The sequence below is a fragment of the Desmodus rotundus genome, chromosome 9, assembly GCF_022682495.2.
Source record: "Desmodus rotundus isolate HL8 chromosome 9, HLdesRot8A.1, whole genome shotgun sequence".
NCBI classification, from domain to species: Eukaryota; Metazoa; Chordata; class Mammalia; order Chiroptera; family Phyllostomidae; genus Desmodus; species Desmodus rotundus.
The window spans coordinates 38,504,204-38,529,145 of NC_071395.1; the positions used below are offsets into that span (position 1 = coordinate 38,504,204).

The 24,942-nt window shown below is 57.4% G+C and overlaps 1 protein-coding gene across 1 annotated transcript; it reads left to right on the plus strand.

The window, feature by feature from the left end:
* The first annotated feature begins 387 nt into the window (after positions 1–387).
* On the plus strand, positions 388–24,146 carry GNA11 (G protein subunit alpha 11). Its single transcript, XM_024568888.4, has 7 exons — positions 388–755; positions 14,260–14,444; positions 16,768–16,922; positions 17,562–17,690; positions 19,618–19,747; positions 19,903–20,056; positions 21,418–24,146. The coding sequence occupies exons 1-7, from the start codon at positions 620–622 to the stop codon at positions 21,606–21,608; spliced, it is 1,080 nt and encodes a 359-aa protein (XP_024424656.1). The 5' UTR covers positions 388–619; the 3' UTR covers positions 21,609–24,146.
* Positions 24,147–24,942: the final 796 nt, after the last annotated feature.

The window sequence follows — 24,942 nt, forward strand, 5'->3', positions numbered from 1 at the left end:
ACCGCGAAGGCTGGAACCCCTACGTCTCATGTGGGGCTGGGGTCTCCCAGCCCCGTGACCGCATTGGCGGGGTCCATGCTCCCAGCTCTACAGCGGAGCAGGGCCGAACCGCGTCGAGTTTAGCCGAGCGCCACACAGCCCGCCTGCGGAGTCCGCCACATTCCCACAATCCCGGGCGGCCCCGCCTGGCTCCGGGCTGAGCGTCCCCCTTCCCAGGTTGGCGCAACCAAACTGCGGGCGCGCCCGCCTCGCCCCGCCCCGCCCCGCCCCCCCGGCCACTAGTCCCGCCCTCGCGGCGGGCGCGCTGGCCGCCGCCTTCTCCCATTGGCTGTGCCGCCCGCCCGTCGGCTCTGTGCCCTGGAGGGTTAGGTTGTACGGCGCTGTCGCTGGGTCGCGGCGGCTGCGGTTGGCGGTGGCGGTAGCGGCGGTGGCGCGGACGCAGGGTGGCTAGGCTGGAGTGCGCGGCCGAGCGGGACCGGCGTTCTCAAGCAGCCGAGTGGACCCGCCGGCCCGGGGGGCAGCGCCGAGGGCCAGGCGGGCGTGGACAGGGCGGCTCCAGGCGAGGGCCGGGCCGGGGGGCAGCGGCGGGGGCGGCCGGCGGGCGGCCGGGGCCGGGACGATGACTCTGGAGTCCATGATGGCGTGTTGCCTCAGCGATGAGGTGAAGGAGTCCAAGCGGATCAACGCCGAGATCGAGAAGCAGCTAAGGCGGGATAAGCGCGACGCTCGGCGCGAGCTCAAGCTGCTGCTGCTCGGTGAGTTGGGCCGGGCCTGCTGGGGTCCGCAGCCGACGGTTCGCGTGCTGTCGGGCGGGGCCGACACTGCCCGTGCTGTCCACTTCGGAGACAGGGGACTGGGGGTCAGCCCCCGTCGGTTCTGTCCACGGCTGGGGTCTGGGGCCTCGGGGTCAGCCCCTGCCTGTGCTGTGCATGACGGGGACCCCAGTTTGCGGGGTGTATCCCCACCTGCACTGTCCACTGTGGGGTGAGCCCTTGCCTGTACTGTGCACATGAGGTCTCAGGTTTCTTCAGAACCAGCCCTTGTCACTGTTGTTCATGTCGAGTTTCTGGAACCCTGGGGGTAAGCCCCTGCCTCTGCTGTTCGCAGCCGTATCCCCAATCCTCAGGTTCAGCCTGTGCCGTCCATGGGAGGTCCCCGATCCTTGCTGGGTCAGCCCTACCTCTGTTCATGTCGGGCCCCCAGAGCCCCGGAGGGTCTGTCCTCTGCCCCTTCTCACGAGATGAGCCCCCGGCCTGCATAGGGCTGGCCCTCCCACTGTTTCTACCCAACTGAGTATCCCCCCTCGTGTCCCCCAGCATCTGTTCAGGCCCAGACATTTGGGTCGTAATCCGCAGACGCGCCCCTCACCTCCCATGATCCCATCTCTGCTCTTCCCACCAGGTGGAGCCCTGTTCCCTGTACTCAGGGCCTATCCCCCCCCCCCCACCCCCATTCCCTCAAGCTCTTTCTGTGTCTCTGTAGCTCCCCCGTAGCTCCCGATCCTTCCCTCCTCGCCGCGGGGGGGAAAAACTTTTTCCCTCCTGAAAAGGGAACACACCTTGGGGGAAAGACAGACTTGCTTCTCTTCTGGACGTTTCTGTTTTTAGCTGGGAGCAGGTGGGGTCCTAAGTCTTTGCAGGTTTTCAGAACTGGCCAACTCATCAACCTTCTGCAAGTCGTTTTCTTCACCTCTGTGGGAGCTGATTCTCCTGGGTCCTCCTTCTCCTCCTCCTCCCGGGAAGTTTCCTGTTGGAGTCCCTGCCCCCTCAGGGCACACCTGTTGCAAGGAGTGAGTTGGCCCAGCTGTCCGCAAAGTGTTGTCACCCCAAATAAGGGCTGTTGAAGGACTTACCTATGCCGTCAAAGGCAAGAAGGTCATTTACAAAACAGAAACCTGGGTCCTGCCCTTTATGAGCCCTGTTTCATTTTTATTCCTGGACTGTGGGGAAGTTGGAAATACTTGCAAGTTGCTCAGAGGTAGCTTTGATGGGCCTGGGGCAGGAGCGGGGGGGGGGGGGGGGGGGGGTGTAGGGTTTAGAGGCCGTGTGGAGCTCCTGATAGTGGATAGTGGCATTGGTGGCCCTTTGGGAGGCAGCGGGTCTTGGCTGAAATGCATTGCTTCTTTCACCGTCAGGGTCCTCCCTTTGATGAAATACTTCCCCTATTTTGTTTTCCAAATATATGTATTTTGATTTACCTAAAGACTATGAAAAGGCCGCCTTTACAGGAGAGACAGGTAGAGTAACCTTAAAGTTTGGAGGAAATGTGCAGTGGTATTCAAGTGGCACTTAGGAGGACCTTGTGGTAGGTGGCTTTTGCAGTGGGCAGTAGCGTTTAACTTGGAAGGGCGTTGGAAATTAGAGGTATCTTAACAATACCACCAGCCGGCCTCCATCAGGGGCTGTGTGAGCCTCCAGGCGCCTCTGCAGCCTGTCCCTAACATGTCTAGGCTTCAAGATTGATGTGAGGGTCAAGGCCACAAGTCAGCAGCATGTGCTTCTGCAGCCTTGGTATGTCTCTGCATTCTCCCTGGGCCCGGAAGTCCCCCAGAAACCGGGCAGCTGATCTAGAAGCGGCCAATGCCTGTCTGAGGGCATGGGGAGTCAGCTGCAGGGCACCTGTGTCTGCATTTCTACTCTTCCCCTCCTGTGCAACCCTAGGGGGGCTCCTAGCCCACTGCTGTCCGCACAACAGGGGCTCAGCACCTGTCTCTTGAGGTTACACCCTAGGCATGGGGGCAGATAAGGCAGTGAGGGTGACGTGAGCTAACAGGCCCGTGGTGAAGAGCTCTGACACAAGGGTAGCCATCAGTGCCGGGTGGAGGCCCAGGGGATGTGGGGGTGGGGGCCGACCCTGAGGTGCTCCTTACCAGCAGTCCTGCAGGCTTTGGGCCTGGGGCTTTTTTGGGAACCCTGGGGACACTTATGACCAGGCAGCCTGTCCCCCCAGATTGAGGACTCCTTGCTGGGAAGACTTTGATGACCAGAGGACAGGGTGGGGTGTGAGGGTGCAGGGAGAGCATCCTTACTGAGTACCCTCTGCCTGGTGCCCTACCTGAGTGTGGGACTCATTCCAGCCTCTCTCCTCCTGTAAGCCAGCCACTGGCCGAGGACTGTCCCCATTTTGCAGGGAGAAAATTGAGGGGCAGACTGAGCTTTCCAGCTGGAGTCTGGGCTGAAGGGGGCTTGTTTCTCTGAAGTTCTGGTGGTGTCTGCCTTGGTACCTGGGTTTGAAACCAGGGGGTGCAAAACACCATCACTGGAAGGGCCCTTGCCCACTTCACCATGGGCCTGTGTGCACATGACTGGTGGTGCTCTCAGCCTGGTGGGGGTTTCAGTGTCCCATCCTGGTGGTGAGAGGGACCAACCTGTGGAGCTCTTGGAGCTGTACTCTGGCCCTCAGACTGGGGGAGCCTTATGGGCTCTGTCTTTGGTTCTTCCCCTATGGTTCCTTTTTAAAATTGACTTTCATCACCTCAAAAAGGCATCTCTTTTCCACACAGCAGGGTCTCCCCCTCTGCAGTGGTGCCAGGTCAGCCTGTGTGGGACACTATGGGGAGTTGAGCAGTATCCCTGGCTCCACCCGCTTGATGCCAGGAACACCCCCAGTCTGAAAACCACAGACATTGCCAAACATGACCCGGTGTGCCCTGGGGGCGGGACCACCTCTGTTCCTAGAGCCCCTGTCCCATGGTGGTAGGACACGGGGTAAAATGCGTGTTGCAGCGCTGGCTTATCATTAGTGTATATTATTTGTCAAATGTTTTGTGACTGCTTAAAAGTACGTGTTTTTGTTGGGTCCATAGTTGTATGTGCGTGCACTCAGCACACAGTGTACATGTGAACGCGTGGATGCAGGTCTTCAGTGTCACAGCTCTGGTGTTCCTGGCTGAGTCCTTGTCAATGCGTTGTGTCTGGTGGGGAGCGGGACGGCCACTGTGTCTGCGCTGCCGTCCCCACAGCATGCATCGCTCTCCCATCCTGTGGACCAGAGCCCTGAGGCCCAGTTGGAAGCTCTGGGGCGGGGGTGGGGGGGGTGGGGGGGGTGGGGGGCGGTTCCCAGGCAGATGCTCTGCTTCTGGCACAGACCTCTGCCATGGTGTTTCTGTCATTTGGTAGAAAACCACTGAGGGGGGTCCCTTGTCTGTTCCTCCAGGCAGGTTTCCCATTTGAAACTCAGGGCCTTCCATGGGAGCCCGTTCTAGAGGCCCAGAGGCCCAGCGTCCTGACCAGGCTGAGCCTAGTGGCTCCAGGGATTTCTAAATAAAGCAGGGCGGTCAGTTCCGCAGGCTTCCTGTCAGCCAGCTCTGGGCCCCACAGGGCGGTGAAAAGGCTTGGAATCTGGCCTGGGGTGTGGTGGCTCCGGCGGGAAGGGCGCGCCTCTCAGTGCTTTGAGGTGCAGAGTGGAGTGTGGCCTCTGGCTTCTGGCAGGGAGGCTTGGCCACATCCCCTGCAGACTGAGAGCAGAAAGTACCCTTGGGTGGCCTCTCATTCTCCCCTTGATTCCCCTAGGGCTGTGAAAGGACCTCGTCTTACCCCAGGAGTCTGAATGTACTTTAAATTACAATTAAATTAAATGTTTTTGGCTAAAAGGGTCTGCTCTCCCTGGTGCAGTCCCTGGAAGTGCCTCAGGAGCCCAGACTGCCCTTGGACTCAACTGTCTGTTTCCCCGTAAAGCCCAGGAGGATGCCCAGTGCCTGGATGAGGCTCTGTCCCCTTCCCATGGGGCCTGCAGGACCAAACCCCGGGAACAGCTCCCCACAAAGGACAGTTCATGTCGTGGGTGCTCAGAGCGTGGCCTCATCAGGTGTGTCCCCAAGCTCCAGGGCCAGGGCCGACGCTGCACTTCGTGTGCACAGACACACATGTTCCCGGCATGGTTCTGCGTGTGCCGAGCCGTGCCGGTCACCGCGGTGAGACTGTGAGACTGGAGGAAGTGCTCGGGCCCAGACACGTAACCACAGAAGGTTTCACTTTCTGCTTCTTGTGGTGGAGTTCTCCTAGGCGCAGTCCCACAGACCGCTGCAGTCACCACTGCCTGTGGCCCTGGACATTTGGAGTGGCGTGCGGGAGACCAGACATAGCTTAGATGAGGACCCCTGGCAGAGGGGTGCATTTCTCTCTTCTCTCTCCAGGCCCTGGGCTGGGTGCGTCTGGTCTGGACCTGTGAGCCATGCGGGGTGGACAGAGCTGGAGAGCAGTGGGGAGGAACGGTCCTATCTCTGGTCCCCCAAAGGGTGCTCTTTTCCTAGCAGCTGTTCCCTGTTCAGGGGGGACTGTCAGCCTAGGTAGCCCTGTGGCCTGGTGTTCCTGAGCGGTGGATGGGATTTAGGGCTTCGCCAAGAGCTTTGGGAACGCCCCTGTGTAGGATTATTTATTGGTGGAACTCAGGATGCTCACAGAGCCAGGACCCCAGACCTCAGCTGGTTGGCTCATGGACGGAGTCGTTCATAGTCCCCGTTCCCCTAGGCCTATGGTCTCCCTGTGACTCTCAGCCTTAGGGCCCTGGCTGGTTGTGGGTGTGTCACCCTGCCAGGGTGATACCTCTTCATTAGCTATCCCCCATCCCTGCCCCACCTCCAGGTCCTCACCACCCCACTGCCACGTGTCACAGAGCCTTGCAGGCTTCAGAAGTGTGTTCTGAGTTACTGATTTGTGATTGAATTAATTCCCCCAGGGGAGTGGAATGGGAGTCACCTAGCACCCCCTGATGCCCCAACTTGCCTGCAGGCGAGGCTCCCTGCTCAGGCAGCCCCATTACCACCTGCCTGTGGTCCTGTGCTCTGCTGCTTAGGCACACGGATTCCAGGGCACAGCTTACATCTGCCTGTCTCTGAGGTTCCCCATTGGGGGCTGGGCTCATCCACCCCGAGACCTGCTCCCCTGACCCCAGCCAGGTGGGCAGCAGGGGAACTGCTTGCTCTAGGGTGAGACCATGGTAACGCACTCATGTTTCCCGGGCTGGGCTCCTCATCTGCTGGATGGGATTGGTGCCCCTGCCTCTGTAATGGGATGGAATGGCATACAATGAAAGCTTTGCATAAGTTCTTTTTAATTTTTTTTTTTAAGATTTTATTTATTTTTAAAGAGAGGAAGGGAGAGATCAAAAATCAATGTGTGGCTGCCTCTTATGTGCCCCCCACCAGGGACCCTGTCCGCAACCCAGGCATGTGCCCTTACTGGGAATCGAGCCGGTTACCCCTTGATTTCACAGGCCGGCACCCAATCTACTGAGCCACACCAGCCAGTGCGCATAAGTTCCTTTTAAAAAGCTGCAGGAACTGGTGGTGTCTCAGTGGGTTGGGCGTTGTCCTGCAAACCAAAAGGTTGCCAGTTCGATTCCTGTCAGGGCACATGCCTGGGTTGCGGGCCAGGCTCCCAGTTGGGGGCGTGCAAGAGGTACGCGATTGATGTTTCTCTTGCACATGGATATTTCTCTTCCTCCTTTTCTCCCTTCCTTCCCCTCCCTCTAAATAAATAAATAAACAAATAAAATCTTAAAAAAAATAAAGCTGTGGGAATAGCCCTGGGAGGTAGGTATCCATGCCAGGACTGTGGTGGGAAGTGCTAGAACGTGCTGGAATGGGGTTTCTGTCCACGTGTGACTCCCAAGCCTCGGTTTTCCCTTGTGAACTGACGATAATTTAGGGTCGTTGTGAGGGCAGGGTGCTCCGGTGATGGGTTTTAAGCTCGGGAGCTGTTGTTGTTTTTATTCACACCGGCCACACTGGCCAGCCGGTCCCTCGGCCAGCACCAAGTCTGGGAGCGGGCTTCCCTGTCTTGCAGCAGGGTCCCCAGACCTTGGCCATCAGGGTTGGCTATCTTGGTACCTTTTCTAATCCCCGGCACCTGGGTGGTGCTGTTGGAGGTGGGTGCACAATATGCGCCTTTGAAGGTGCGACTCCAGCTGTAACGGGTGGAACCTGCCTTTCCTGTCATGATGTGTTTGCTTGTGGACCTCGATGTGGGGTGTAGAGTTGGGAGGGACAAGAGTTGACAGGTCAGACCCCTCAGGGAGACCCCCGGGGGGTGCGAGTGTGACCTGCGAGCGGGTGGTCCATCTCTGCCCCATCATTCCTCACCTGAGTCGGTGGTGATGTCAGTGAGCTGAGCTAGTTGGGCAGGGTCCATCCCCATCTCTGTCCCCCAGGCCCTGCCCACCTACCCACAAGTGGACTAAAAGCGGGGCGGGAGGTGGTGGGACTGGTGGCTCGTGCCATTCCTGGTCAGGGTCCAATCCGTGTTTCTCTCCCTTCCTTCCTCCCCCTCTCTAAAAATAAGTAAAGTCCTTTTTAAAAAGACCCAGCATTTGGGGATAAAAGTGGGGGCTCAGAAGACACCCACTGAAACGGTGGGCAGGGCCAGTGCACCCTCAGGCCATTGCACAGCGGCCTCAGTTATAGCAGGTGGTGTCCTGATTGAGGGGTGTCGAACCTTGGAGGCCCCTGGGCAGGAGAGGTCAGCCCCACTGAGGTCAGCCTTGGGTGGAGACAAGATGTTGTGATGAGTCCATAGGTTCGTGTTTCTCTCCTACTTCCTGTCTCTTATCAGTGCAGGTGGCCGCTGGCGTGTTCTCTCTGGTGGCCCTGTGGCTGGCAGAGGAGCACTTCCCCCAGTGCGCTTACGTTTTCTCACTTCCCTGTGGCAGCGGTTGTGGAACAGGGGAGATGGAAATCCTGGGGTGGGGGAGACACTGTGGTCGTGAAGCCAGAAGACCCTAGTCTTTTGAGGTCCTGTAGTTCTGGGTCTGTGATCTCAGCAAAGCCGCTCAATGTCTCTGTGCCTCAGTTCCCTCACCTGTCCAGGGGGAGGTGGGGTGATAGTTGCACCACTGAACGAATGAAGGAACGGATGAGTGGGGTTGAGAGGGGCATGTAATAGCTCTCCTCAGCTGCAAGGGGTTTGTATTACCTGCATCTCCCTGCATGAGGCTGGCACCCCTTTTTGATCTCGGATCTGTTGACACAGCTTGAGGTCCGTGCTGCAGTCCCAGGCTGTGCTTGCAGGAGCCCAGTCCCTGGCAGTGCTGTGGCCTGGGCCTCCCTGTGGCCCTGGGGGTTCCTGGCTTCACCACCCATATCCCCAGAGTGGCGGACAGCCTGGTGATTGCCCCAAACCCCAGTTTCTAACAACGACATTCAGTGTTTACTGCCAGACTGAGGCCACCCGCCTACGGGGTGTGGGTACGATGGCTGCGAACCTGAGTCTGTCCGTGGTACCAGATAAGTGCCGTCCTTCCCGCGCTCCAGGTTGCAGCCGGCATGGGGCTGAACCCCTTTTCTCTCCCACATTTGGGAGTGTTTGCCAGGGCTTGGGTCTCAGACTCACTTCCTTTAATCCAGTCTGAGATCTCAGCCAATTAGTGAAGGCCGGTCTCAGCAGGGGCAGCTCTCACACTACCTTCCTGGTGGCAGCAGGACCGGGTGCACGAGGGGGTGTCCTGCAGGCCTCGGCCCTGCAGTGTCCCCCAACCCACTAGCCCCATGGACGGGTGAGCAGGTGCTGTAGCCACCTTCCAGGGGCTCAGCTGGGCGGGGGGAGACCTTCAACTCCTGAGCTGTACTCCCAGGCCCCCCCCGCCCTTGTTCTCGGAGTAACCAGAGGTCAAGTCCGGCCTGCCTTAGCTCAGAGGACCTGGGGACCTGTGGGAGTGCATGCCGAAGCCAGCACTGTGGACTGGGTCAGGCTTATCGGGGAAACTTTGTGCGGGGCCTTTTGTGACCTGTGCTAGGGGCCGGGGACAGGAGGCCCCAGGCAGACCCTTGGTTTTGGGGAGCTCGTCCTCACTGTGCTGAAAATAAGAACTGCACACCTCACAGATACAGAGTAAATGGCCGGGGTGGCCTCTGGAAAGAACGGCTGGGGTGTTAGCGTGCTGGGTGTTTCTTGGAAACCATGAATTTGGGGTTTCTGTGCTAGGAGCTCTGTATGGTTGGAGGGGAAGGGCACACAGGGTGGTTTGTATTTAACTGGGGTGGGAGCACTGGCACACAGCTGCAGGTGCCCACAGACATCTTCTCAAAATGCTAGGCTTGTTGTGTTACCAAGAAACCATAGGGAGGCAGGGTTAGGGGGTCCCATGGATGTGAACTTGAGGTCTGCCTACAGCCAGGACCTGGAGCTGCTCGGCTGCCTTATGGGGAGGTGGTGAGAGTGTCACTTCCCCGCAGTATCGTCGCCTGAGCAGGCACCTGACCCCACAGCCACTATCAGGACCCTGAGCGTTGACAGCACAGGAGGGACGCTCATGTCCCCCTCTCCACACTGCTGCCCCTTCCTGGCACCCACCCACCCACCTTCCCTCTCTACAGCTGTGTCATCTCAGAAGTGCTATATAGACAGGACCAGAAGGCATATAGCCTCCTGGGGTTGAGTGTTTCCCACTTGGCACGATTCTGTGGCGCGTCAACCATTGGGTGTGTCCAGGGGGCTTCCTTGTCATCGCTGAGTAGTGTCCATGGTATGGATGGGCTACAGTTTGTGACTGTCTGCCTGATGAAGGACATGGGGCCAGTGCCACTTTTTGGTCACTATAAATAAAGCTACCTGGAATGCCACGTGTGGGTCCAGACAGCTGCCCTGTGCATGGTTGGGGGTGCAGTGTGTGTTGAGGACCAGTACACATGGGCAGAATGAAACCCACCATGGGTGTCTTGCAGATTTTTGCTTGAGGAGGGGGCTTGCTTTTCTCAAAGGGGGGGCAACTGTGGAACGGTGTGTGTGACAAGATCTCCTAGGTGGGGCGTGACCGAGGGCTGGGCAGGATATGTTGGAGGCAGGAGGGCACAGCTAGCTGACCAGGACCCTGGAGAGTGTGCACCGGAGTGGGTGGGTGGCCATGGGGTCCAGGCAGGCTTCGCACCCAGAGACTTCTCTGGGCAGGCGGACATTGGTCAGGTGCATGGAGGATCCTGGGGCTAGAGAGTCTGTCACAGGTGACATGTGCTGACAAGATGTGGCAGTGGCTGAATTGACTAGGAGACCGAGCAGCCAGCTCAAAACGAAGCCAGAGCATCTGAAACAGTTTACTTGGGCTGGCACTGTGTGGCCCAGAGCCTGTCCCTCCCTTCCCTCTGGGCACAGTGGTGGCTGAGCACCTCTCTGGCCAGCCGGGCCTGTCCTGTTCCAGGGCAGAGGACCTGCTGGCTCCTGCCGCCCATGCCACTGCTCCTGGCTTGGCGGTTCATGCTCGGAGCTGGCGCTGGCGTATCCTCACTCGGTCTCTGTTGGCCCAGAACACGGGCAACACGTGACACGCGGTGCCCTCTCCAGCAGACCTCCCCTTTCTGTAGCTGGCGCCTCCACGCCTCCTTTCTCTGACGTTCCTCAAAAAGTGATGGCTGTCCATTCCGTGCCCCAGGCCACATTGTCCCTGGGGTGTCCCTTTTGCTTTCCCCCCACTTTACTGACACAGTTGACAGTGGGCATGTCGGTTTAAGGTGTACCACACAGTGATTTGATGCAGGTATGTGTTGCAAAACGACTGTCACAATTAAATGAATTAGTGCCTCCACTGTCCCACATGCTTGAGCTTTTTTTGTGCCCTTTGCCTTCTCTGGAGGTTGGTTATGGCTGCTGTCGTTGCAGACCGGTGGCTGAGGGTTTGGAGGGACCTGCGTGACCTTGGCCACTTGCCTGCTGACCCCTGACGTCTCCAGGGGCTGGCAGCTTCTCATCAATCATGAGGTGGCGTCAGGACCCCTCGACAGACACACCTCTGCACTTCCCGCCCCGTCCTGGGGCCAGAGCAGCGTCTCACACTGGTTCACGTGGGCTGCATGTGTGCGTGCACGCATGTGTATGGGTGGTGATGTGTGCGTGCCTGTGTGCACGTATGACCCCCCCTCAGTGTGCCTGCACTGCCTCTGGAGAGCTCCGTGGGGGGCTCTCATGATCACTTTCGCCCTCACTTTAAAACGCTGATGTGAGGCCCGTTCCCGTTCCTTCCTCGTTCAGGGAGCAGTCGCGTGTTCAGCCTCATCACGTGTCCTCCCAGCGCCCTCACGTGAGGGCCGAGGCTGCCTTTCCTTCTGTGTAGTTGGGGCATCGGCAGCACGCGGGGCCTTGGGGACTGAGGGTGCGACATGCCCGGTGTGGCCTCATCTAGGTGTGTGGCTTTAAGTCTTGTACCTGTTTGCTGTGGCCAGTGAGAGACCCTTCCAGACAGGCCAGCAGGGCACTTAGCTCTGTGTGAAAGCGTTCTGTCGGCACGGGGCTGAGCCCATCCCTATGAGACTGGGTGATATCTGGGGGCTCTGTGGTGGTCTTGACAGGGTGCCCCTGGCATCGAGTGGGTGGGGACCAGGGATGCTGCTCAGCACCCCACAGTGCCCAGGGCAACGCCCTGCCCCCAGGATGACTGTCAGCAGTGCCAGGGGTGGGGCCTGGTCAGGAGGAAAATACACACGGCATGACATTGCTAGTGTACCGCCCACCCCTCCCCGTGGCGTGTTGTGAGGGAGGGGCAGCGTGGGTCTCTCTGGGGAGGCCTGGGGTCACGTGCGCGGACCCGCTCCCCTCTCCTGCCCCTGGAGCTCCGGTGGGTTTGGAGCAGGCAGGTGTTCGGCGTCTTGTACGTTTTGGCGGAGGACGTTGGCTGAGGTAGGATGGTGTGGGGTGATTACCACTTGATGACAGAACCAAAGCCGTATTTACTTATTGCAGAAAGGATCTGGGGTAGTTGATAAAGTAGCAGAAAGAGGCAATTACAGCCAAGGTCCCTGCTTTGCGACGTGTCTCATTTGTGGCTCGGGTCCGCCTAGTGAGCTCAGGCACCTGTGGTCAGTCACTCGGATGCTGGTCGGGGGGGCCCCCTGGCTGCAGGGCGGTGCAGTCACTGTGGGGCCCGTGGGGTTGGCCTCTTCTCCAGGAGCTTCTGCTCCGAGGCTGGTGACGGACCCCTGCAGAGAGACTCCCCACGCAGGCGGTGGTAGTGGTTCCCAGTGTCCGGGAAGGGGAGCTGCCTGCCTGGGGTGAAGGCCGGGTCACAGGCGGCTGTGAGCAGATGGCACCATGGACAGAGGCTCAGCTCTGGCAGCCAAATGGAGGTGGGCAGACGCAGGGCGACTCACAGAAGGTGCTGAAGATGATCCTGGCAGGGTGGGTTCTGGCAAGTTTGGGGTGTTCTGAGTCCCCAGAAGGGGGTGAGGGGCTCAGTCGGTGAGAGAGGACCTTTGTTGTGTTATTGAGTAGGGTCTGAGGCAGTGCATTCTTAGAAGTTAGAGGGTTTTTGTTGCTCTATAATCGAATCACCCCAAAACTCAGTAGCTGAAGATTCTGAAGACCAGGAAGCTGAGTGGCTCTGTCTGGAGTCTCTCCTGAGGCTGCGGTCGGGCTGCTGGCTGCACTGCCTCATCTGAAGGCTCCCGGGGCTGAGGAGCCCCTTCCACAATGGCTTCCTCACGTGGCTGTTGGTGGGAGGCCTCAGCTCCTCAGAGATTTGTGGACATGTTAAAACCACTGCAGTTGCCGTCCCTGTGTGCGGGGGTGCACGAAAGTGGGGTGACCAGGGCGGTGAGAAGTGGAAGCAGAGAGGGCCCCGGGGCTGATCGGGGGCTGGAGTGGGGCTGGAGGGCTCAGGGGCACGCAGGTCTCCTGGTTGAGCGGCCTGCACTGGGATGAGGGCCTCCTCTCCAGGTGGGGCGAGGACGCAGCTGGCCCAGGGGCTCCTTTCGGGCAGAACCTCAGCGAGGTGGGGGCTGGTCAGAGCGCTCACCCTAGAAGAGCTCGGTAGGGTGGCTGTGCCCCTCGTGCTTTTTGAGGAAGAGATGAGACATCAAGGGGTCCAGTGAGGCGCCGATCAACACAGCGGGACAGAGATGAGAGAGCAGATGTGGTTGTTGGTGGGAGGGCAGTGGGTGACACCTTCTGGGTGGACATGGGACACAGTGCTGTGATCGCGCTGGATGGAGCCAGGGTCAGGGGGTGCTCCCTGGGATGTCTTGATGCTGGGTTAGATTACAGGTTTGGGGTTAATGAGGAAGGAGCTTCTGGGGACCTTGGGGTGATGATCCTGTGCCCTGCAACTTGATTTCGCCTTCCCTGCCATGGCCTTGGATGCAGATACCCAACTCCTACCCTAAAGGAGACTGTTCTGGAGTTGGGGGTGCGGTGGGCGTGTCGACAAACATTGTCAGATTAGACTGGGATCCAGGATGGGCTTGGGGAAGGGCTGAGTGAACTCCCAAGGCGAGGTCGCCAGTTGTCCTGACTCGGTAAGGAGGTGGCGGCATCTGGTGGAGAGACATGTAACTTCCGTGGGCCTTCCCATCCACATCCGCAGCCCTGTTCAGTTCTGACCTGCGCTGAGCCAGACCCAGTGTGGCGGCCACTCGCCTCCTGGCACTACGACCTGGTAGGGCACTTCAGGGGACGGGCCTGCCTGTGGTGGGCCTACGTGCTAACCATCCTGCAGACGTCATCCTTTCTTTTTCTTTTTCTTTTTTAAAGATTTTATTTACCCTAAGATTGTATTTTGCTGTGTATAATATGCACTTCTTTGCACAAGTTTTTGAAGGAAAAATAAGGATGCATATTATGCATGTTATACGTGGGTAGTACCTGAAATACCTTCAGTCTGTTCTTACACTTTGTAATTATTTGTTACACAAAATTTCTTGTACCGTAATATGTTCAAAAATAAATGCTAAAATTCCTTTATAATACCAAAAAAAAGTATCTAAATGTAAATAAATAAATAATTGAATTAAAAATGAACGAAAGATTTTTTCCCCCAAAAGTTTGGGCCAAAAACGTGGATGCACATTATACACGGCAAAATACGGTATTTACTTTTAGAGAGAGGGAAGGTGGGGAGAAGGAGAGGGAGAGAAACACCGATGTGCCAGAGAGACAGCGATCAGCTGTGTGCCTCTCGCACGCCCCCAGCTGGGGACTTGGCTTGCAACCCAGCATGTGCCCTGCCTGGGAATTGAACTGGTGACCTTTTGCTTTGTGGGGTGACACCCAGTCCACTGAGCCATACCAGTCAGGACCATCCTTCCTCTTTCTGAGCCTGTGTCCTCTTGTGTAGGATGGTGCAGGTGGGGGACGACTGAGGTGAATCTCAGGGATGTGCTTCAAAGAGTGGTCATGTCCTGGGCCCCATCTGAGGGCCAACGAGCCACTTGGGGCCAGGAGCATGTGTCCCAGAGGCTCGTCCCCTGGCACACTGAGTGGGGATGTGGGGACGTGGCAAGCTTGCAAGCTGTTAGCATGTTGGTCGCGGTGCTTTCTCACTGGGCCGTGTTGCGTGCCACAGGCACGGGCGAGAGCGGGAAGAGCACGTTCATCAAGCAGATGCGCATCATCCACGGGGCGGGCTACTCAGAGGAGGACAAGCGGGGCTTCACCAAACTGGTCTACCAGAACATCTTCACCGCCATGCAGGCCATGATCCGGGCCATGGAGACTCTGAAGATCCTGTACAAGTATGAGCAGAACAAGGTGAGGCTCTCGGCTGTTGGGAGGTGCCCCTGGGCAGCACGTGGACTGCAGGAAGCAGTGGGGAAGTGCTGGGCCTGCACTTCCTGGTGGGACCCCAGGCTTCCCTGTCAGGTAGTTAGCACCCCCATTCTGTGTGCTGGAAGCTGTTCAGTGGGTTAGTTGCCTTGGGGTGGGCTGTGCGAATTCCTGCTTCCTGACCCCTCAGAGGGCCCCTGTCCTACCAGGTGTTTTACATACCATATCTGACCCTCCTGGTGACCCCATGAGGGTGTCACTTCCCTCTTTTTTTTTTGGTTTTAAATATTTATTTATTTTTAGAGAGAGGAAGGGAAGGACTGAGAGAGGGAAACAGCAATGTGTGGTTGCCTCTCATGCACCCCCTACAGGGGACCTGGCCCACAACCCAGGCATGTGCCTTGACTGGGAATCGAACCCACGACCCTTTGGTTCACAGGCCCATGCTCAATTCATTGAGCTATACCAGCCGGGGCTTGCTTCTTTTTTTTTTTTTTTTTTTTTTTAAGTAACAGCTCTGTTGAGATGGAATTTATATACCATACAAGTTACCTGTTAAAGTGCACAACTCGTTTTTTTTGTTGTTGTTTTGTTTTTTATGGAATATTTTTTTAAAGTTTTTATTCATTTATTTTTTTAGGGAGAGGGAAAGGGAGGGAGAAAGAGGGGGAGAGAAACATCAGTGTGTGGTTGCCTCTCACGTGCCCCCCTCTGGGGACTTGGCCCGAAACCCAGGCATGTGCCCCGACTGGGAACCGAACCGGCGACCCTTTGGTTTGCATGCTGGCACTCAATTCACTGAGCTACACCAGCCAGGGCCACAACTCGTTTTTAACATAGTCTCAGATGCACCATCTGAGTGATGCATCATCACCTTTATTCAATTCCAGACCATTTCCATCTCCCCAAAAAGATACCCTGTCCTCATCAGCAATCACTTCCCATCTTCCTCCCCAGCCCCTGGCCACCATGAACCCACTTCCCATCTCTGTGGATGCGCCTGTTCTGGACGTGTCACATGAATGGAACCACACCCTGTGTGACCTTTTGTGTCTGGCTCCTCTTATGAGCATCATGTGTCCAAGGTCCATCCACACTGTGACGAGGGTCAGAGCTTCACCCCTTTTCACGGCCGAGTGATACTCCAGTGTGTGGATGGACCACATTCGCCCATCAACAGATATTTGGTGGTCCCCACTTTTTAGCCTTTGTGAATTCTAGCGCTGTGACATTTGCAAACAGGTTGTTGTTTATCCTCACTGGGGAACATGCCCATTAATTTTGGAGAGGGAGAAGGGAGGAAGAGAGAGAGAGACATTGATGTGTGAGAGATACATTAGTTGCCTCTTACATGCCCCCAAACTGGGGACCTGGCCCCCAACCCAGGCATGTGCCCTAGAATTGAACCCACGACCTTTCAGTTTAGGGGGCAACGCTCTAATCAGCTGAGCTACACCAGCCAGAGTTGTGAACAGGTTTTTCTTTGCACACCTTTTCTCATTTCTCCTAGGCACATGCCTAGTGACAGCCCGCTCTCCCCAGGGGCTGTTCCAGCAGCTGGCACTCATCATAGCTCTTGCTGGTGACCTCCCTTATCTTTACTTTTGTAGATCTGTTTTTGGGGGCTGCTCACACACCCAGAAGTTTTCCCTGGGCAAATGCATGACACAGAGTCCATATCTGTCCAAAGGAGGCTTAAGTCAGTCCATTTACTTTTAGGGCTGAGAAGATCAGTCAGGTTTCTGATGTGTCTCTGATGGGTATGTTCTTACCTTTACCCCAGTTCACAGGTTTTCAGGGACCCCTACCAGTCCCGCCGTCCTGGCTGGGAGGTCACATGTGTGGGGCCACCTTGAGCCTGTGGCCCGCCGGGTCTTGGTTTGCAGGATCCCTTCCAGCTGAGGCTCAGTTCAGAGTCCATTCACATTTGACCGTAGATGACCACCAGCATCTAGGACGGAGTGGGGCAAACTGCAGCCTGTTTCTGTAAATACAGCTTTACCGGCACACACCTCCCGCACCTGCAAAAGCCCTCTCCAACACACGGACGGGGACATGGTGGCCAGGCGGGCCCTGTTCCGAGATGCCTCAGTCTCAGTCTCAGGTTTACTTCAGGACCTAGCCCCGAAGGACAGCCGTGGCCATCATTCTTGTTTCTTTCTCTCGTGTTCACGCAAAACTGGAGTCGGTGGTACCAGCTCTGGTCAGCTGGGTGCTGAGTGTCCAGCCATGTCCTGGAACGAGGGGTGCTCCCTGTGTGTCCAGGCCCGTGGAGAGCCCACGGCCTTTCTCCCTCCTGCCTTCATAGGCCAATGCGCTCCTGATCCGGGAAGTAGATGTGGAAAAGGTGACGACGTTTGAGCACCGGTACGTCAATGCCATCAAGACCCTGTGGAACGACCCCGGCATCCAGGAGTGCTACGACCGGCGGCGGGAGTATCAGCTCTCCGACTCCGCCAAGTAGTGAGTGGGGCACTGCCCGCCTGCCCCTCCGGAGAGTGGGCTGAAGGTCACGTGGGTCCTGGTCGGGGAACGGGGAAAGAGAAGGGACGGTAGGGGAAATTGCGGCAACCTGGAAAAAAGGCGGGTTTGGTTAATGACGCTGTGAATGCTGACTAATTAGCTGTGACAGATGGGCTAGACTAACAGAAGACCTTCATGGTGGGGAGACTGGGTGTGTGCTGGATGTTTCTGTTGAGTCTCTACAACTTCTCTGTGAATCTAAAACAATCCTAAAATAGTAAGTTCATTTCTCAAAAGTCAGCCCTTTAGCACAGCAGCCTCTCTTGGAAACCCCGGTGCTGGTCCCCTTTCTCCTAGAGCAGCTGACCTAGGGCAGCTGTAATTGGAGAGTGCCTCCCAAGTCTTTCTCTGGTCGGCATCATTTCTGTCCCATGGCCCAGCGAATGACCTCCTCCTTACTGTCCGGGTCAGGGATGGGGAGGCCTTGTCCCATCTTGTCCTGAATATTCCAGGCTGCTTCGGCCCCTGCTGGAGAGACCCTTGCAGGCCCCTCCCAGCTGCTTGGAGGACCAGTGGTGGCTGGGATGTTTTCTCCCCTCGCAGCCTGGCCCGAGCAGCCCTGTCCCTGCTCTCTTGCAGCTACCTGACCGATGTGGACCGCATCGCCACCTCAGGCTACCTGCCCACCCAGCAGGACGTGCTTCGGGTCCGTGTGCCTACCACTGGCATCATCGAATACCCTTTCGACTTGGAGAACATCATCTTCAGGTGCCTGTGTCCTGGCTTCCCAAGGGCGGTGGTGTTCTGGGGGGCTGTGGGGCCGCTCTGAGGGCTCTTTGTTCCCAGACTCCAAGCCCCTGTGGCGGGGGGTGGGGGGCAGCGAAAGATGCACTGGTCTTTGCCCTCAGGGAGCTTCTGATCCAGGATGGGAGAAGAGGTTTATGAATAAGTAATTGTCCCCAAGTGTCAGAGTGAGCCAGGCCCCAGTGACTGTTGGGGGCTGGCCAGAGGCGGCCTGGGGGAGATGGCCTTCTGGTGGCGTCTTCAGGACGGGGCTGTGTGTGAGGGAGGGTGCTGAGTGGTGCTGCAGGATCAGAAAGTGGTCTGGAGTTTCTACCAGCACAGGGGTGCTGTGGAGAGTTGAGGGGTCCTGAAGGCCCCTTGTTCAGCTGTGTCTCATCCAGCCGTGCCCTCGTCCAGTTATGCACTGGTCTGGTTGTGTGATCACGGAAGACAGGCTGGGGCCCTGGCACTGAGCTCATGGCCTGGCCCCAGTCGGCGCTCAGATGTCATTGAAGGATGGCCTGATTGCTCCAGTGTATGAGAAGAGCCTGGTCCCAAGGGGTTATCTCGTGTGGAGCCCTGGCCCCTGGGGGCCCAGATTTCAGCCCAATTCTGCCAGGGAGGCTCATGCGCCTGAAAGGCTGTGGCCCCAAACGCCATCGTCCCCGATGGCATTCTCAGACTGGCTGCAGCTGCCAGCGTGTGTCTGGCATCCAAGCACAGGGCTCTTGGTCTGTCACCACTCTCATGTCCCTTCACAGTCACCCTGGCACGTCCACCCTCCACCTGCACTTGCTGGAGTCTCCTCTGAGAAATCCTTGCCAGGTGGACTCGCCTGGGCCAGCCTTGGCGGGGCCGCCTGTGCCTCAGCCCCGCCCCAGTGCCGTTTCTGTCTGAGCCCTGCCTTCCACGCAGCAGCGGGGGTGGGGGGAGCAGTTGTGGGGATCTGCGCCTTCTCCAGCTCAGGTTGGGGGGCTTGAGGGCTGCTCTCCCTTATAGCCTTTGTTTTCCTTTTTAAAAACAGTCTTTTTCCTCATTATCGGAAACCTAGGGAACTCACAAGCAGGAAGGAGAAAGCCCCTGTAACACGCTGACTCTCAGACACTGGCCCCAGTTCCTCCCCCACCTGCCCTTTTGTTTCTGGGCCCATTGTTTCTTTCCTGCTTCTCACGTTGGGTAGGGGACAGGGAATGTCGCAGCCTGCTCTGGTCACCCCGTGACAAGACACCCAGCTCCGCTCCGTGCAGCCGTCTGTTCATTCTCTTGCAGTGACTGATGCGTGTGTCCGTCAGCTGAACGCCCCTCAGTCTATCTGGGTGTCCCTATGGTGGAGGTCGAGACAGGGGGCTAGTGTTTTACAGATGATGCTGCGTGGTGACCAAGGAGGGGAGGCGGCTTCCTCGTGAGGGTGGGATGTGGGGTTGGAGGGTGGACCCATTGCAGGTCCCACTGGGTCCACGCTTCACACCCAGCACGCATGCCTGTCCTCTGGCGCTTTAGACTGAGTGCTCCTGTCAGGACAGGAGTCAGTCACTCTCGGAGCCTGACGTCAGGTCTGTGCTGTTTTCTCCTCGTTCCCACAGATAACGGGGGTCCTCGTGGTTCTAACACATATTGGGGGTGCTGTGGGCTCTAACAGGTATTAGGGGGCTGTTGGGGATCGGGCAGGTATTGAGGAGCCCTTGTGGCTCTGATGCGTATTGGAAGACCCTCGGGGCTCTAATGGGTATTGGTAGGTTCTTGGGGCTTTAATGGGTATTGGGGAGCCCCTGTGGCTCTACCAGGTGTTGGGGGCCCTCAGGGCTCTAGCAGACAGGGCCGTGCTGGCGAGAGGGGCTTGCTGGCAGAAGCAGCAGTAGTTCTGTCTGTGGAGCCCAGCACTGAGTCCCTGCAGCACTCCCGTCCCCTGCAGGATGGTGGACGTGGGAGGACAGAGGTCCGAGCGGAGAAAGTGGATCCACTGCTTTGAGAATGTGACGTCCATCATGTTCCTCGTGGCCCTTAGTGAATACGACCAAGTCCTGGTGGAGTCGGACAACGAGGTGAGGCACCCCTCCCAGTGCTCGGCCTGCCGGGGGGAAGGGGGGCCCTGGGCAGAGGTGAGGGCTCCCCGGCACCATCCCCCCTGCCCTTCTGAGGGCTTCGGCCAAGGACGGGCCCCCGGGGGCTCATCAGTCCTGGCGCCTTCCCTCTGCAGAACCGCATGGAGGAGAGCAAAGCCCTGTTTCGGACCATCATCACCTACCCCTGGTTCCAGAACTCGTCGGTCATCCTCTTCCTCAACAAAAAGGACCTGCTGGAGGATAAGATCCTGTACTCCCATCTGGTGGACTACTTCCCCGAGTTTGACGGTGAGCTCCAGGGTGTCCTCACCCCTCTGGGCCTTGTGCTTCCTGCGAGGCCCCTGAAGAATGGGAGACATTCTGGAGATCCCAGGCCTCGCCGGGTCTATCGAGCAGGCGAGCCAAGTGCCTCCAGCGAGTCCCCTTCCCCCTCTGGGCCTTGGTGTCCTCATCTGACAGCTGGAGGTGGTTCCCTCCGGCTGGTGCGTGGTTAGGGCCAGTCAGGACTTCCTGGGCCCCAGCGCTGTTCTCACTGTGTCGTCCAGGGTTCTCCCAACACTTGATGGGCAGAAAGGCCTTGTGTCCCCAGGGAGCATTGTCTGTGGGAGGGTGCACCTCGCAGTCAGTGCATAGCAACAGGAGGGACACGCGGGGGTGCACAGTTCCCAGTCCCCCATTCAGGGACCTCTGAGGGTTGCTGAGCGAGTTGTTCTTGTGGGCTCAGTGGCCTGGCCATAAGGAGGAGCATGGTGCTGGGAATGAAGAGTGACCCAGAAAACACTGTCCCAACACCTCCCTGGGTCAGCCGAGTTCTTAGTGGAGGGCAGACAACTCGTGTGGACCATCCCACCTGCCTTTCGGCACCCTGCTCAGTCATGCACAAGCAGTAGCTGTTTGTACACCGGTGCGCTCGGTCACTCCCTCCTCCCAGGGCAGGTGGTGCTGCCCGGGCTGGGAGCCTAGTAACCTGGGCCACTGGCTCTTGCGCTGTAGACTTGAGTGAGGCCTGGCAGCGGTTAGGGTGCCGGGCTCTGAGCTCAGCCCTCTGGGCCTCTTGGGTGGGGCGGCACAGACAGGGACTCCCTCTGGGGGGAAGCAGGAGGTTTGCTGGGAGGGGAGGGAACAGTGAGGAGATCATGGGAGCAGCACTTCAGGGTGAGTGCAGACCGTGGACTGGGCAGGGTAGACATCACAGGCAGGGGCCTCTGGTCAAGGGTGTAGACAGTTGGGGGGGACAGCCAGCACGGCGGTGAGAGGTAGTGGCTGGGGTGGCAGCTGTTTGTATGTGGACATGGGTGTGTGCATGCATACAGGTCTGAGCACATATGTGCACGTGTGTGGACACATGTCCATGTTTGGGTGGGTGGGTGTGGTGCGGTGTGAATGGAACGGAGTGGAGTGAGGCTGGGAAGGAAGGTTGGCCCTAGTTTGGAGGTGAGGCGAGTGTCCATTGTATATAGCAGCAGTGGTCCCGGCTTGAGGGGCCAAGGGCCTGCACAGAGCCCCATGCACGCCTGCACACACAGAGCTGCCTCCCTGAAGCTGCATCTTGGCCCAAGAGCCCATGGCATACACTGCCCCACGTGGCTGGCATGCCAGTGCCTGTCTCTTGCACGACAGGCCTGACTCATCCGCCTCACCTCCCATAGGGCCGCAGCGGGACGCACAGGCCGCCCGGGAGTTCATCCTGAAGATGTTTGTGGACCTGAACCCTGACAGTGACAAGATCATCTACTCGCACTTCACTTGTGCCACCGACACGGAGAACATCCGCTTTGTCTTTGCGGCCGTCAAGGACACCATCCTGCAGCTCAACCTGAAGGAGTACAACCTGGTGTGACCCCGTGGGGAGCCCACGGGACAGACCCTCCCGTGCGACGGTGTGATAGCGGCTCTGTGCGCGGCGGAGCTGGGGGGTTTTTGTTTTTTTGTTTTTTCATATTTTTAACAAATGGTTTTTATTTCACAGTTATCAGGGGATGCACATCTTTCTTTCTATATACTTCGTGCGCCTTCTCACCTTTTGTCAGCAGCGCAGGCTGCCTTTTTCTGGCCTTGACTGTGGCTCGCCTTTTTTCTAGAAAAAAATGGAAAAAAGAAAAAAAAATGAGACAAGCAGAGATGAGACACGTGAGTGCCCTGCCCCCCCGCGCCTCCAGGCCTCCCTCAGTTTCCCCGACCCCAGCCAGGGCCGCAACTTCGGGCCGCCGTGGGACAGAGCCGCCCGTGGCCCTGGTCCCTTGGCGTGGAGATGTGGAGACTGTGACTGACTGTTCTTTCTTCCTTTTTTTTAAGTTATTGCCATCCTCACAACTTTGCTGTGTTCTTGCTCACTGGACTCCAAGAAGTGGGGGTGGGTGGCACCCCCTGTTGCCCACCCTGGGAAGTGCCTAACCATTTTTTTTAAGGGAAAACAAAAAGTGTATGGGCTCCTCTGCAGTGAATGAGACGTCTCCTGACCCTGTCTCTCAGCCTCAGGTGGCTGCCTGGTCCCCACCGCCCTCTGAGAGCCCCGGGGCTTGGGGGGTGCTCTGGGCAGTGTCTCTGGGGCCATCTGGTCTGCTCGAAACCCTCCCTGGCCTATTGCCTATGCACCCGAGGGTCATGTGCTCACCACCTATGCTGGAGAGCGCCCTCGGGAGTCCACATGGCCCGAGAGCCGGGAGAGGGCCCACTTGGATGGGCATCACTCTTGCTTTCATTCCATGTTGTAATCAGTTTGGAAACAGTGATGAAGTGGGCTGGGGACTTTTTCAGAATATTCTCAGGTCTGTCCCCACAAGACAGAGAGAAGTTGAGGGAGAGTCCTGCGGTGGTTCCCAGGCATGGTGGCCTCCGTCACACACACTTGCTGACCCCTACGCCCTGAGCCGCTGGGAATCAAGTAGGCAGCAGGGGCACTTTGCCCAGAGCTGTCGAGGGTTGTGTGGGAGCCAGCAGCTGGCACCTTGTCCCCTGGGTGGCCTCCAGGCCATGGCCACTCACTGAGCCAGAGCCACGGGCTGCCTGGCCTGGTGGCCCCTCCCAGAGGAGCTCGGAGGGAGGGCACAAGCAGAGGGCTGGTCTTTAGTGGGGTGGAGGTGGCGTTTCATACAATGTAGACTGAACACTACAGTGTTTGTTTTTTGCACACACGGGAGGGAAATGGACCGCTAGCCACAGCGGCCCTCCCCACTGCGCCTGCACCCAACAGTAGCAGTCTGCTGGCTGCGCTGTTTGGCACCATTAACAAATACAAAAGAAACAATGCAAAAATGCAGCCCACCTAGACAGCCAGTGCTTTCCCTCTCCCAGTCCCACCAGCAGGACAAAGCCAGGAGGGCCTCGGGGCGATGGGGAGTGGAAGGCAGGCAGAAGTGGGGGCGGCTGCATTCCTGGCGATGAGCCCCACCCGGGGGCAGAACGGCCTGCAATCCCAGCCTCTCAGCCAGTTTTCCAGAAAGGGCCCCTTTTGTGCTGTGTATCTGTTTGCGAGGGTTGAATGTAATCCCCCCTTCTCGCCCCCAGTCTCGGGGAAGTAGGTGGCGCTGTTGGCAGTGGGTCTCTCAAGGGTCCAGATCACAAAAAGGGAACTGGATTGGGCTCTTGACGGGTGGCGTGAGCATGTGGGGGAGCACCCAAAGAATCAACTCCTCTTACAGAGGGGGTAGTGTGCCAAGCCTCCCACAGCCCAAGGTTGGCTGGAGCGCCAAACCACCCCTGCCTGGGTCTTCTGGAACCCCATGGGCCTGACCCCACCCCAGGAGCTGAGGGCAGGGCCATCCTGTGTCCCAGGGGAATCCAAGACCAGTTCTGTGCCAGTGTCAGTGCCAGCCAGAACAGGAGGTCTCAGCCCCTCTCTGGTCCCATGCCAGGTTAGATGATGTCTTTGATTTTTACCCTGATGAACTCCTAATGCTCTCTCTTGTGCCAACCTCCCAGCTCCTCCCATGGTGTCAGGTCACAGTACAGCTAATGCCCAGCACCCAATTCCCTGAGAGATGTCCTAGTGCCAATGCCCCCTAGTGGCAGTGCGGGAACTTGCGGCCAGTGGGGTGAACACTGTCTGGTTATACTTGTATATTACAGTCCTGATTTCAGACGATTTAAACCTTAACCTATTTAAAAAAGAATATTATATAAAAATGCTGTTTTTAAACCTTTTGTCATTTGAAATGCATGTATTGTCGTGCGTGCTGGGGGATGGGCACGGTTAGCTCGATGCCAACCTGTGGAAGCCAAAGGCTGGTCCGTCCAGACGGGTGGGACAGCAGGCTCTGCTCAGTGTGTCGGGGCCCTGACCCCTTAATCCAGAGATAACTGATGGAAATTGACTTTTCATATCTTTCTCCTGAAATGAATTGTTTTAAATTGGAATAAATCTTGTTCCTAAACGCTGCGGCCCCTCTGGCTTATTTCCTGCTGGCGGAGGGGCTCTGAGGGCCCCCGGGATGTCATCTGGTTCCCTGTGGGTAACCTGGATCCTGGCACCTTTGGGCAGGGGTCTGAGCTCACAGGAGCCATAGCTACAGCTTCCTCGGGGAGGCCTTCCACCCCAGGCTGGGACTTGGGCACCAGGAGCCCTGATCTGAGGTCCTCTTGCTTGGCTCTTGACTTCAAGTTCACTTGCCTTAAGGGCTGGAGCATCCTGCAAGAGAGGCACCTCCTTTTGGGGGGCAGGGAGCAACATCCACTCACAGAGATACTAGGAAGACAAAGCCCCCTGCCTTTCTGTAAACTGAAGATGGATGGCAGGCTATCCGCTGTCTTTTTTCAGTTATTTTTTTTCCTAAAGGTTTTAATCATGGTCAATAGATGTAACATAAAATTGACCATCAACCATTTTGAAGTGCACAGTTCAGCGGCATTAGATTCGCAGTGTGGCGCTACCATCCCCGCTGCCTGGTCCCCGTCTCCAGAACTTCGTCTTCCCAAACTGGAACTCTGTCCCCATTAAACACTAATTGCCAGGCATCCCCATCTACTTTCTGTCTGTGAATCTGATTTCCTCCAGAGACCTCGTGTGATTGGAATTACATGGTATTTGTCCTTCTGGGTCTAGCTCATTTCATTCAGCACACTGTCCTCCAGGTTCATCCATGCTGTAGCAGGTGACAGAATGTCCTTTTTAAGGCTGAATAGTACTCCCTTGTCTGGATGGACCACCGTCCATTCATCCATCCGTGGACACTTGG